Below are 14,156 nucleotides of genomic sequence, written 5' to 3' on the forward strand. Positions count from 1 at the left end.
CTTGCACTCTGCTGAAACAATGTCTTCACATTGCCCAACCTGCTTCATTTTTAAATCTAAGAACAGTGCTTGATTTGGTGCCTTGTACAGGATATGTATCCTGTGTTCCTGCACAATAGTGCTGTGCAACAGGGCCTCATCATCTGAGTCACAATTTATTAACACATTAGCGACAGGTTTGTACAAAACTACAGCACAGGACATGGAATTCCTACACATTGGCTTCCCTAGTAGTGACTCAGGGGAAATCTGAAATGAGGATTCACAAAAAGAATGAAGGAATGCTTACTGAATTCCAGAAGCACCAGTATAATGTCAAGTGGACAGCTTTTCCTGGATACCTAAGGCACTGAACTCCGAGGTGATCAAGATGGGGTGTTAAAGCTGAAATGCCAGCATAGCCTGCATTCAGTGCAATGCGCCATCTTGGTAAAGGAGTTGAAGCTCACAAGAGGATCAGCTGCATGGATGATTGCTAAAGGGCTGGTCGCCTCTTGCATTCATTAACAAAGTTGCATGGCATTTAGATGGATATTGTTTGACCTAATGCCCTCTCCTAACTGACCAGCTGACTGGGAATAAACAAGTTGTTGTAGTAGATTATAAAGCATTCAAATTATTCTCTATTGATTGAACATTAAATAGTGCAATGTTTAAACAAACAGATAGGAAGCTTTGTATCCCCGGAATAAAAGACAAACCTTATGTTAGAATATGCTGATAAGACAACAAGTTGCACCACACAACCATTAGTTCACCATACCCTGTATGTTACAATTCCTGTATGCTGTACGGTTACCAAGTCTTCTCAATTTTCAACAGAAGGAAGATACTAAAAATGGAACCACAATTAGGATGTGAGCTGTTGGGTCATTGTACTCAGTGACACTGTTCCTATCTCTTGCACCCAAGATGCAGGCATGAAAGAATCAATTAGAATTCAGGGTAGTCATGTCAGAAATCTCCCATTGCTTTTCCAATTAAGACTTCATCCACAGTCTAATTAAATTCCAATCCTCTCACTTATGCAATCTCAAACTGCATTTATTTGAAATTAATTCCTGAATTTGCTTACTCAATATTCAAGAAACCCTCAGAATCAAGTACCATACAGGATTTCTAACCACGTTCAAATTTAATCAAATAGCTGTAATCAATGAACTGGATAATCAGCAAGTTGTTCTATGATTGTGCTATCTATTGCCAGTTGCATCCCATTGTAGTGCCCCTGTCATCCATGTCCAGCTTGCTCAAATATTCCAACTCAAAAATTTCAAATGGTACACTGGAATAGTTCTGGGAGTGTTTAACTGTTTCAACAAATGTACAAAACTAATAAAATTTCAGCATCTGATTTTTAAAATGCATGCAAATGTTGGGGAGCTTCACCTAGTGATCTCACAGGTCAGGAAACTATAGCTGTTATTCCCACAATTTTCTATTCATTTATTTAGCAATAATGTCAGTCAGAAAAACAGGGTGTATCCTGAGACAACTGGTAATTTTGATTTAACTGACTGCATGGAAATCCTATGGGATTGTGTGGAATGCCAATTTTATTCAAGACTCAATATTACTCTCTGACGACTTTAAGAAGGAGTAAAATCAGACAGGGTGTAAAATTCCATTCCAACCAATCTCATCTGTTTTTTGATGGGCAAGTTAAGTTAATATTGCTCCCCATATTCTCCTGCTATAACGCATTCGTTCCCCTGAAGTTAAAGATAACTCACCAATGCTTGTTGGGAAGATTTCTTCATTGTTGATTTGGACCTCAATCCAATCCATCAAGAGGCTCATATACTGGGGAGCTGGAAGGGCAGTGGGTCGTTTGTATTTATGATCATCCTGCCACCGGTACTCATACTTTTGTCCTCCTGACATGATCGGGCAGCTCCTGTCAGTACAGAACTCACATATCGTCCCATAGATCAGGTTAATGCGATTAAAGAAATCCACCACATGAACAGCAATCCAGTCATTGAGGTCTTCACCATTAGGTAGTTGGACCGCTCCCTTCAGGTCCACTCCTGAGCTCAAGGAGGCCTGTGCTTTCTTATGGAGTTCAAACCTCTGAGTACCTGGTTCAAATTTCCTCTTTGGTCGAAAGGTCTTGTCTTTATTGAATACCTGCTTCAAAGCTGTTGACATGGTCAGGTGTTAGTTACCTCAGCCAATAAACTCAGAACAGCCACACTTTAGCAACTTTACGTCTTCCAGGATTTCTTGGTCCAATTTTCAGTAAGTCCCCAAAATGCTTCAATCTTTTACTTCCACTCGTTTTTTAAGGAGGCAGTATTTTCCTGTTGGAGGAGGAGTTGGGGTGGGGACAGGGGGAAATAGTTTTAAATAAAAGTGTTATTAATAGTACAAGTTATTTTAAACATATGTTTAAGTTCTGGCTTACTACATTATGGATGGGTAGCAACTGTGTTCCCTTCAAATATAAAAACCAGGACCACCTTTAGAATCAAAAAGGATTGGAACATCCGGTGAAATTTTCAAGCCATTGCAATCTTCTGCAACATTCAATGTGATTCAAACAGCAAGCAAACTGATTAAAACTGGCATATCAGCTGGAATAACATTTGAACAATTCAAAATTGTACATGAAAATATGGTTGTACTATTCAAACTGCAGTATTTAAGATAAAGGATTTTAACAAAGGCCTCATCAAAAACTGTGAAGAAAACACTAAGGACTAAATCTAGTGGCAGAATGAGTAGCGCGTGTCTTTGCCAGTTTTTTGTACAAGCACCACTGAGTGTGCAATGTTGGTGAAACTCCAGAAGCTATGTCCAGGGTACGGGTTTCTTAAATGCTCCAGTCTCAAACTGGTTGATGGGATGGGGTAGGTGAGAGTGAGGAGAAGAATCTACTTCATCGCATGAATCTGGCTTCTCAAGCCTAACTGAAGATATAAATAAGCAATTGCCTTGGCTTTTGCAATTTGAATGTTCCCCAGCCATTCAACAAATCTAGAGAAACAATAGCAGATCAGCTACAATAACCTCATGGAAAGGATGCTCAATTTTGCTCTGTATACCATTTCTTGTAACTAAAGCTTCGTGGTAATGTGTGTCACCAATCACTTGGCAAATAGCTTATGTGGATAAAGCTTTGGTATGGTTTTTCTTTGCTCAGTTGTGCTCATGCTGTCTGAGCTCTTTACTATTCGTAACTGATATTCAAGGTAAGTAGCTGGTCTCCAATGTCCATTTTATTTAATTACATCACAATTTCCACTTTCCTGCTGTCTGAAAGCAGCACTTTGTTCTGTATTATTGGCATCCTGCACTATTTAGGCATGTTAGAGGTATTCAAGAGATATTAATACCCAAAACTCTCGGTGTACAGATTTTTTGATGCAGGGTGTGCAGTTCAGTTTCAACACAATGCCATTCTTCACAAAGCTGCTGAGTCACGGCATCTGTGAAGCTGTTCTCTGTCAGGTCATATTAGTGTAACTTAAAACCAAGGGTTAGTCAGATGTCAGCTTACATCAATTAGACTACACTGTAGTTTCATCACGCACTATCCCTCATCAAGCAGCAAGCTGCAACCCACAACAGATCTACATACCACTGTGAACGTGCTAGAGAGAAGACAGAACATAACATAGAATAGCAGTCAAGGTTCAGTGCTCTTATAACAAGAGTAAGATATTAGAATATGTTTTTCTAAAATACAACATTTTTCCTGTCGTAACTTACACATTTCCCTTACAACAGAAGAGGACAAACCAGACAACTCCATGAAGTAAATCAGTTTCGAGTGTAACAAAAGCCATGATAATTTAGTGAAAGAGAGACTGAGAGTTGTTAATTTTTTTACATTAATTAGATTAGGGGGATCCTTGTATTTAAAAAAAGAGTTTAGAAACAAAATTGGTGAGGGGGGTGAAACGCCACTGGTCTGAAATGTTGATGTTTTTCTCTCTCCACAGATGCTGCCTGACCTGCTAAGAGTTTCCAATCTTTTCTGTTTCAGCTGTTTCAAATGCTGATGACTCACATCTATACATACATTCCAAGGGGGAAAACTCTCAGCTGGCTGGAGTCATACCTAGCATAAAGGAAGGTGTGCTAGTTGGAAGTCAATCATCTCAGTTCCAGGATATCACTGCAGGAGTTCCTCAGGGTAGTGTCCTCAACCCAACCATCTTTAGCTGCTTCATCAATGACCTTCCTTCCATCATAAGGTCAGAAGTGGGGATATTCGCTGATGAATGCACAATGTTCAGCACTATTCACGACTCCTCAGATGCTGAAGCAGTCCATGTCCCAATGCAGCAAGACCTGGACAATATATAGGCTTGGGCTGGTAACTGACAAGTAACTTTCGCACCACACAAGTGCCAGGTAATGGCCATCTCCAACATGAGAGAATCTAACCATCGCCCCATGATGCTCAATGGCATTACCATCACCGAAACCCCTACTACCAACATCCTGGGGGGTTACCATTGACCAGAAACTGAACTGGGCTAGCCATAAAAATACTGTGGCTACAAGAGCAGGTCAGAGCCTAGGAGTTCTGCAGTGAGTAACTCACATCTTGACTCCCCAAAGCCTGTCCACCATCTACAAGGCACAAGTCAGGAATGTGATGGAATACACTCCACTTGCCTGGATGAGTGCAGCTCCAACAACACTCAAAGAAGCTTGATACCATCCAGGACAAAGCAGCCTGCTTGATTGGCACCCCATTCACAAATATTCACTCCCTCCACCACCAATGCACAGTAGCAGCAGTGTATACCATCTACAAGATGTACTGCAGGAATTCACCAAGCCTTGTTAGACAGCACCTTCCAAACCCACAACCGCTACCATCTAGAAGGGCAAGGATAGCGGATACATGGGAACACCACCACCTGGAGGTTCCCCTCCAAGTCATTCACCATCCTGACTTGGAAATATATCGCCATTCCTTCACTGTCGCTGGGTCAACATCCTGAAACTCCATTCCTAACAGCACTGTGGGTGTACCTACACCACATGGACTGCAGCAGTTCAACAAGGCAGCTCACCACCACCTTCTCAAGGGCAATTAGGGATGGGAAATAAATTCGGGCCTAGCCAGCGATGCCCACATCCCATGAAAGAATAAAAAATACTTTTCCAAAAGCCTGTAATCTATCAATCTCCTTACTTCCCTCAGGCTCCGTTTGCTCAGTTGTGCTCATGCTGTCTGAGCTCTTTACTATTTCTCCTAAGATGTACAAGCCTTTGAAACCTGGGCTTGACAATATTTAAATCGCTATTCCATTGTATGTCATCTCATCATTTTCCAACTTGATGGTGACCTGCCCTATGGACCTTGGCCATTCATCTTGATTTTTCAATTAACAACATCGCCCTGAGAGAATAGAAAATTGCAATTAATTCGCACTATCCTTGAAAAGTTGGTTAGATAGCAGTAGAAAGAGTCACAGTTGTCATGTTCAGTCAGGAATTAGGCATGGGGTGAAAATAGTTTTAAGAGAATACCAATTCACCTGATATAGCCATAAATGTCAGTTCCAGGTTTGGGATATTCTGTTCTGAATCATACTTCAGAAAATGCAATGTTCTTATATATATTATATATTATATATATATATATATAAGTCTCTATATTCTAGTATGAAATAATGCAGAATTAAAAACAGATACAAATATTTTCAGGAGTAATCTGTGGATAATCTCAAAACAATGGAATTCAGTCTGGTCCATGTGCCATGTCAAAGCTTGATCAAAACATTGGCAAATGGCCACTTCCTGCCAACTGGTCTGTAAAATGGTACCAGATTAAAAGTGGTGGTGGAGGCTGCTAGTCTACTCAGTCCTTCCTCAACGACAGACTTTTGGTGTTCTTATGCAAAATATGTTGCTGAAGTACTTGCTGCTGCTCCTCAAATACAAACATGCCTCCTTCAGAAACAGCTTTGAACAAATCCAAAGGGCCACATACAAAGAAATTTTGCCACCAAATTTTCCACCAAATACCAACCAAAAGATTAGGTTCTGATGAAGCGATTTAATACATTTACTTTGTTGTGGTAGTCCAGCGTCCAGTTGTGCTTCTGGCATTTGCAATGAAGCCATTTATTTTCAATCCTCTGCTAAGGCAATGAGCTAAAGAATTTTAAATGAAATGGTTAAGAGATTGGTTGATGAAAGTCACGCTGTGCCACCCACCTCAACACATGAGTTTGCGAAGTGTCGGCTTTGATCACCAATTTGTTGTTGCACCTCATTTGGCAGCAATAAAGTGATTGCCCCATGTTGAGAAGCAGCGGGGTTGTGTATGGGAACTTGGTTTATTTGCCAGCCCCAACGCTGAGCAACCTATGTGAGTGCTTCAGGCCTCTGCTCCTGCTGAGGCAGATTGGTACCCTGCTGATGGTGGAACATGAATAGAAACAGGGCAATGTCAAACATGGGACAAAATCATCAAGGGAGCAGAGTCACTGGAGATGGGCACAGAGTCAATTGGTGAACTGTTTCATAGCACGTTGTGCATTGCCTTTTCACAAAGGTAAAGTCCCACGGGTGCCCAAGTGAACACTACTCAACTTCACTCTCAATAGTACGCACCAGGCAATTCAACCATGAGGGGCCATGACAGCCAAAGCAAATTCTCACCCAACATGCACTGACAGCAAGGGTCAGTGGATAGCAGCCAGGAGCAGGAACTCAGGCCAATGATCTTCTACCTAACTCAAGAATGTTGACACCAAATGGGATCAATGCTTTCAAGGTACTGTAGGAGAGTTGGCCAAGGAAGATACTTCAGTTAAAAAAAGCCAACAATATGCAGGGATTAAAAAGCCATATCTTCCAATTAATCGCAACATAAATCTGCTTTCAAATCTTTCAAGGCTTGCTTGGCTATAATTTAAATCTTGTAAAGAATACATTACATGTCTGATGCACCATAGAAACAGATTCTTAAACAAGTTTAAAGTCTAATGAAATATAAAACAATATACTTACACTGATCATTAGGTAAAGACTGTCTTTTTAACTCTTAACAGATATCATTAAAATGCCAATTACACAAAAGCCCTGATTTATCCTGAAATTGGGAGTTCAGCTGTGGATGAAAACACGTGTGAGCTTCAGGGCGCAACTTGCCAAGACTGCACCGCCCCCACACAAAATGAATACCAATGTATTGGCACCAATGTGAGGATTATGCCAACTCTCTCGATGATGTGCTTCTCACTTTCCTTCCCCATATTTTGAAAGGCACAATGTATTTTTTCCCAATTGGGTTTGCTCTAGTTCCACACAGAAGGGAAAACTCAGGGACAAACAGCCCATCGGGTTATGAGAGTTACCTTCAGAATTACTTCTACAAACATTTCTCTCTCCAGTACAACTGCGCTTTTACTTTAAAGGAAGCAGCAGTCCTGTGTGGGGACTTTTCTGCAGCTGAAATCATAAATGAGGCCATTCACTCCATCTAGCCCAGGTTTGTCCAATGTGCGGTCCCCAGGGTGGATGTGGCCAGCGAAGCCCTCCCCCGCAGTGGCCCTGCAGACAGTTGCCAAAATGCCAGTAAGCGGAGTGGGAGATTCTGAAAGAAACTACTCCTCCAATCATAGGCTGTTCCTCTCCTGCGTTTGCTGCTGATAGGCTCACTGCAGCAACAAATGTGGAAAATAAACAATCTGGGATTGGAGGAGGAGCAGCAGCACTGGCAGCAGCAAGTGAGCTCTGTAAAAAGGAGTATTGGCAGGGTTGGGGGGGTGGTAGAGATGGAGAGGGGAGGAGGCTGGCTGCTGTGCAGAGCTGGACTAGGGTGGGCTGTGTCGGGAGGAGGCTGGCTGCTATGTTGTAAAAGGCTGGAGGTGATGGTGTGGGCAGGTGGGTGGGGTGGAGGAGGTTGGTGTTGAGGGTGAAAAGACTTGTTGCCTGGGGGTGTGGGAGAGAGAGAAGAGAGAGAGAGAGAGAGTGAATGTGAGAGAGAGCGGATGTGGGGAGAGAGTGAGTAGAGGAAAAAGGGAATTGAGTATGGGAGTAAGCAACAGTAAGTGTGGAAGAGAGGGAGAGTGTGGGACAGTGAGTGGTAGAGAGGGTGAATGTGGGACAGAGGATGAGAGTGGAAGAGAGGGAGGGTGAGTGTGGGAGGGGGGTGAGTGAATGAGTGTGGGAGGGTGAGTGAGTGAGTGAGGGAGGGGGTGAGTGAATGAGTGTGGGAGAGAGGGTAAGTGAGTGAATGTGGGAGTGTGGGTGAGTAAGTGAGTGTGGGAGAGAGGGTGAATGAGTGTGTGAGGGTGAGAGAGAGCATGAGAAACTGAGTGAGCGAATGAGTACAGGGGAGAGAGAGAGAATTAGTGTGGGGACAGAGAGAGTGAGTGAGTGTGGGGGAAAGAGAGAGAGAGAAGAGAGAGTGTGAGAATGTGTATATGTTTGTGGCTCACTCGCAGTGTCAGGATTCCCACTCACCCTCACCCCCACGCACCAACACACAATCACACCCACTCAGCCTCACCCCCACGCACCAACACACAATCACACGCACTCACCCTCACCCCCACGCACCAACATACAATCACACCCACTCACTCGGTTCAAGAGGTTGGGAGTGAGCCAGACAAACATTCTCTGTCTCTCACACTCTAATGTGATTTTTGTTAATCACTCTTTTTAATTATCAATTTATTGCTTTCACATTGCTTTACTTTTGTTCAGCAAGCTGTTTTTTTTTCTTCATGCCTTAACTTTATTTTGAAATTCATGTTTAATTTTGTTTTCTTTCCGAAAGTTGCTCATCAACCCCTTGAGAGAGAAAAAAATGGAAATATGACCCTCAGGTGAAAAGGTTGGATGAGCCTGAACAAGCCTGTACCAATGCTAGTGCCCCTGATGGAGCTATCTGGTCACATCTCCCTTCTCTTGCCCTGTATTCTTCAATAAATCCAAGTATTTATCTAATTCTCTCAAACTTACAATTAACTCAGGTTCAACAGCCACTCATATTAAAATAAACATGACAAAAATACCCCTTATGCCTCATATACTAATCCCAACTTTATGTCCCATTGTTATCGAGTCTCTAAGAAATGGAAATAATTTATTAATTATCTGCTCAAAATCTTACATTATTTAATACGTCTATTAGGTTCTCCCATTATTGTTATCAATTCAATTTTCTTTTTTCTAAAATCTTAGTTTGGATTAAAATGGTGCAAGTAACAAAATTGTGCTCTTCTTTGTGGAACACAGTGGACAGTCTCTCACAGAACATTTCTAATTCTCTATCTTCTGGAAACAAAGCTGCGAATTACATTCTGCAGATGTGAATTCTTCTCTTGAATACACTGTCCAAACATAAACTTGGTAAGAGTAAAACATCAAACAGACAATGGAGGAAAAGAAAGCATCCAGGTCAACCCCTTCTTCAGAAGTTGTCTTCGTGTTAACCTAATGTGAAAGATCACCAGCTCAGACAATGAAGTGATCAGTAATTAGCCTGATCAACTGACCAGAACATTCTTAACACTATCAGCAAAATACAGAAACACATTCATTTATATAGCACCTTTCACAACCACCAGATGTATCAAAGTGACTTACAGGCAGTGAAGCACTTTTAAAGTGCAGCCATTGTTGTAATGTAGGAAACGCAGCAGGCAATGTGTGTACAGCAAGATCCCACAAACAATAATGTGATCATCATCAGATAATCTGCTTTTGTGATGTTCGTCCAGGGATAAATGTTGGCCTGGACACCAGGAAGAACTCCCTTACTCTTCTTCGAGACAGTGCCATGGGATATTCTACATCTACCCAAGCAAACAGATGGGGGTCTCGGTTTCATGCCTCATCTGAAAGATAGTATCACTGACAGTGCAGCCCTCCCTCAGTACTGCACTGGAGTGCCAGCCTCGATTTTTGTATTCAAGCCCTGGAGTGAGACTTGAACCCAGAACCAGAGGAGAGTCATCACTGACATATGGGAATGATGAACTCGAAGGAGAAATTCTGAAAGCAGTTATGAGTTTTGCTGGGTGGAGGGAAAGCTTCTCATGATCTATATTTTATAAACTATTAAAAATGTTGATTCCTGATTCACATCAGAATAAGTAGGTTCTTCTCTAATTTTGCAATCAATTTATTTGTTTTGAGCAATGGAGCTGATTGCTTCTGATTCTTGGGACATCCCAAAATGGGTCACAACCACTGAATTACATTGTAAGCATGGTCAAACACAGCGACCAATTTGTGCACAGCAAGCTCCCACAAACAGCAATGAGATGAATGACCAGTGAATTTGGTTTTGATGATCTTGGTCGTAGGGTGTTGGCCAGGATACCTGCTCTTCTTTAAATAGCTTTATGGAATCTTTTATGTCCATTTGATCAGGCAGATAAAGGATTTTGTTTTAATGTCACTTCTGAAGACAGCACCTCCAACAAGCCAGCAAGTGTCCTGTTAGAACTGCACTGAGATGTCAGTCAAAATGATATGCTCACGTCCTGCAATAGGGCTTCAATTCTTGATCTTCCTGAATCAAAAAGTGAGGGTGCTACCTCCTGAGCTAAAGATGAAAGAGGAGCTAAGTAAACAACTGGGGAAAGAGTGGAGAGGTGGGAAAGCTCATCTTTCAAATCATTCTGTTGTCACTCTTAACAGCAAAATGATCTAGACCCAACTTTCATATTGTCAAATAGCAAGAATTGCACTGGCTGTGCCAGGAGATCCAGAAATTCCAGGATCTATGGGACCCCCAATCTTTTTGCATACTAAACCCAACTAAACCTGCTCCTCCCCATACACTCCTCCTGAGTTACCACAAAAAGGAGCTGAACGGGTAGCTCCGAGCATCCCACCAACTCCCTAACCTCTCACATCGACCACACAACATCCAAAATCAGCATCAGGACACTGTCAAATCTATGCTTCATGCCATGAAATGTGCTCAACCCTCAAGTAACACCACTCAAATGTACAATTTAGCATTAAACTGTAAAAACACAAATTGCAGCTACCATTTAATTTATAGGTTACTGCGGTCTCAGGGAGCAGGTAAATTCTCTACAGAGACCTTTTTCAAAGTTATCAACAATCCCTTGGCAAAAAGCAAACTCAAAATGCATCATGGAATCTTTATTTGGACTCTCCATTGGAGAATGGAATTGAAAATATTTCCAAAAAGATCTTAAAGCAAAAATTAGTGGCAAAGAATTTAGACACAGCAAGTGCCAGAGTCAACGTTTTTCACTGTCAGTCTGTGCTTCCTGTTCATCTTAATGAGCAATTTTGTAAAAGTGAAAGCAGGTCCAGAGCAAAATGTGCATCAAAATCAAAAGTACTTTAGATTTGTGGCCATTTGTTATCATAATTTATGTGAGCTCTCCAACAGTCACTGCAGCAGATTCTGGTTCCAAAACCTTTGTCTCCGTATAAGATGTGTAGTTCTTGACGCAGAACTGTTAACTCGGGGTTTGGTTAAGATGCCAAACCTGTCTGCTGGGTACAAATCAGCAAACTGATTAATTCAGAATGCAGTAACCTATAGTGCAGGGCAATTTAATTAACACACTGTATTTACTGAAATTCATTAAATCTAAATTTCCTTATATGCAACAATACTTTTAAAGTAGAAAGTAATTGTCAATTTATATAACCAGAGGCTTGGAATGATGCAGCAGTTAATCCCTCCATTTTTCTCTCTCGAGGTGTGTCAGCTTGGCTCAAGCTCTACGAGAGATTTCATCATCATCAATAACCAACACTTACATTTATGTACAAAAGCTATATACGGCAGATGCTGAAAATGTGAAATAAAAACAGAAAATGCTGGAAATACTCAGTGGGTCTGGCAGCATCTGAGGAGAGAAAAACAGTTAACGTTCCAGGTCGATGACCATTCATCAGTTCATCGACTTGAAACATTAACTCTTGTTTTTCTCTTTCCATAGATGTTGCCAGATGTGCTGAGTGCTTCCAGCATTTTTGGCTTTTATTTCTTGTATTTATGTAATGTGTTTAATATTTTAAAATCCGTAAGTATTTCACAGAGGCATAATTAAAGGAGAAGATAAGAGAAGATATGATTAATAACTTGATGGGTTTGAAGGAGAGTCTTTCTTCAAAAAAGGGAATATTATAAACCAGAGGTATCAACTGTGGCTCAGTGAGCAACATTCTTGCCTCTAAAACAGATGGTTGTGGGTTTAAGTCCCATTCCAGAGACCTGAGCAGAAAATACAGATTAACACTTCAGTGGTGGTGCTGACGGAGCAATGTGCTGTCCTTCCGACAAGGCAGCAGGTTGCGTTATATATAGATTTATATATATTTAAGAAGGAATTAGATAGATTTATGGACTCTAAAGGCAATAAGAGGTGTGGGGAGAGTGTGGGAGTATGGCGTTCAGATAGAGGATCAGCCATGATCATACTGAATGGCGGAGCAGGCTCGAAGGGCTGAATGACCTACTCCTGCTCCTATTTTCTATGCTTTCCTGGACGACAAAGGAGATAGGAATTAAGATAAAGAAGAAAAGGCGTGTTTATGATGCGTGTCAGGTAGAAACTACAATTGAGAACCCGGCTGAATATAGAATATAGGTTCAGAAGGGAGGTTAAGGAGAAAGTAAAGGAAGCAAAGAGGGAATATGAAAAGAGACTAAGTTAAGTTGCTCATTCAGAGGGCTGGTGCAGACACGATGGGCCAACTGGTCTCCTTCTGTGCCATAACAGTTCTGCAGGCACAAAAGATCACATGGCACTATTTTGAAGGAGAGGAGGGGCATTCATCCTCGTGTCCTGCGGCCAATATTTATCATTCAACTAACATCACGAGAACAGGTTACCTTGTCATTATCACATTGCTGTTTGTGGGATCTAGCCTTGTGTAATTGGCTGCTGCATTCCCTACATGACAACAGTGACCACACTTCCGAAAGTGCTTATTCAGTTTAGGATGTCCTGCGGCTGTGAAAGGTGCTATATAAATGCAATCCATCTTTCTTTAAGTAAGGGAACTCAGAGTGTGGGGCTTGGGTGGCTAAAACCAAGGCTGCCAATGGTGGGCCAAAGCAAGGAGGCATACACAAGAGGTCACAGCTGGAGGAATGAAGAGTTTGGGGTGCTGAGGAACAACATTCCCGCTAAGCTCTATGTGTCTACGGCCACGCAGCACAGGCTTTGCTCTCAGTTAAGCACAATGTGCACATGGCCACATGAAAAGAAATTGAAGGTAGAGCATGTTGAAAAAGTTGGACCACACAGCAACAAAGTTTTACATGAGAACATGGATAGGAATTCATTGCACTGCTAGAGGAGGTAATACAGAAATAGGGAATGGCAAGGTGAAAAAGGGATTTAAACAAGAGGATGAGAATTCACAATTGGAGGAGGTGTTGGATGTTGAGCAGTCAAGACAGGTCACCAATAACAGGGGTGGTAGTCAGTGGGACTTGGTGTGGGAAAGGATATAGACAACAGTTTTGGATGACATCAAGTTTATCGTGTACGGAGGAATGGGAGGTCATCCAGGAGAATCATGGCTGCTGGTGACAAAGACATAAATTGGAGTTTTCACAGCAGCTGATGTTTATGATGGAGAGGATGTGTGTTAGAATCTAAGTTTGGGTACAAGTAGGGCACTGGAATCACAAATAGTCTGGTAAAAGCTGAGACATTAACAGGGGATATGGACACAGCTGATAGAAATGCTAATGAGTTTGTGTGTGTGTGGGGGGGTGGGGGGGGTGGTGGGGGTTATGAAGACAATGGCTTGAGTCTTCTCAGTTTAGAAAATTGCAGCTCATCCAAAACTGGATGCCAGATAAACAGTCAAACAGCACAGAGATTGCGGAGTGGTCAGGACAGGGGGAAAAAATAGGATTGGGTGTTGCCAGCATACATTTAGAAGCTGACTCAGGCCTTCTGATGATGCCACCAAGGGATAGAATAGAGATGGGGGGGTGGTGGGTGCTGGGGCACAAGGATTGATCACTGGGAGACTGAAGAGCTAGTGATGTTGGGATGGGAAGAGAAGCCATTGCTAGAGATACTTTGCACAGAATTGTCCCAGATTTGCACTGTGTGGTAGTAGGTATGAAAAAAGACTAGAAGTTCAGCTGTATGTAGCCACACAATGAGTGATTCTGGAGGGAGAAGTGTGTGTGTGTGGCAGCGCTTTTAGTGCAA

The 14,156-nt window shown here is 42.0% G+C and overlaps 1 protein-coding gene across 2 annotated transcripts in view; it reads right to left on the minus strand.

Moving 5' to 3' along the window:
- The window catches only part of LOC121277409 (MOB kinase activator 3B), a 134,777-nt gene that overhangs the window by 43,647 nt on the left and 76,974 nt on the right, over positions 1-14,156 (minus strand). For both annotated transcript variants that reach the window (XM_041186839.1, XM_041186838.1), the window contains one exon: positions 1,734-2,303. In XM_041186839.1, coding sequence (XP_041042773.1) covers positions 1,734-2,151 — 418 coding nt within the window. In that variant the 5' untranslated portion in view covers positions 2,152-2,303. The remainder of the gene's footprint in view (positions 1-1,733; positions 2,304-14,156) is intronic.

This window comes from Carcharodon carcharias, chromosome 4, assembly GCF_017639515.1.
Source record: "Carcharodon carcharias isolate sCarCar2 chromosome 4, sCarCar2.pri, whole genome shotgun sequence".
Lineage (NCBI taxonomy): Eukaryota > Metazoa > Chordata > Chondrichthyes > Lamniformes > Lamnidae > Carcharodon > Carcharodon carcharias.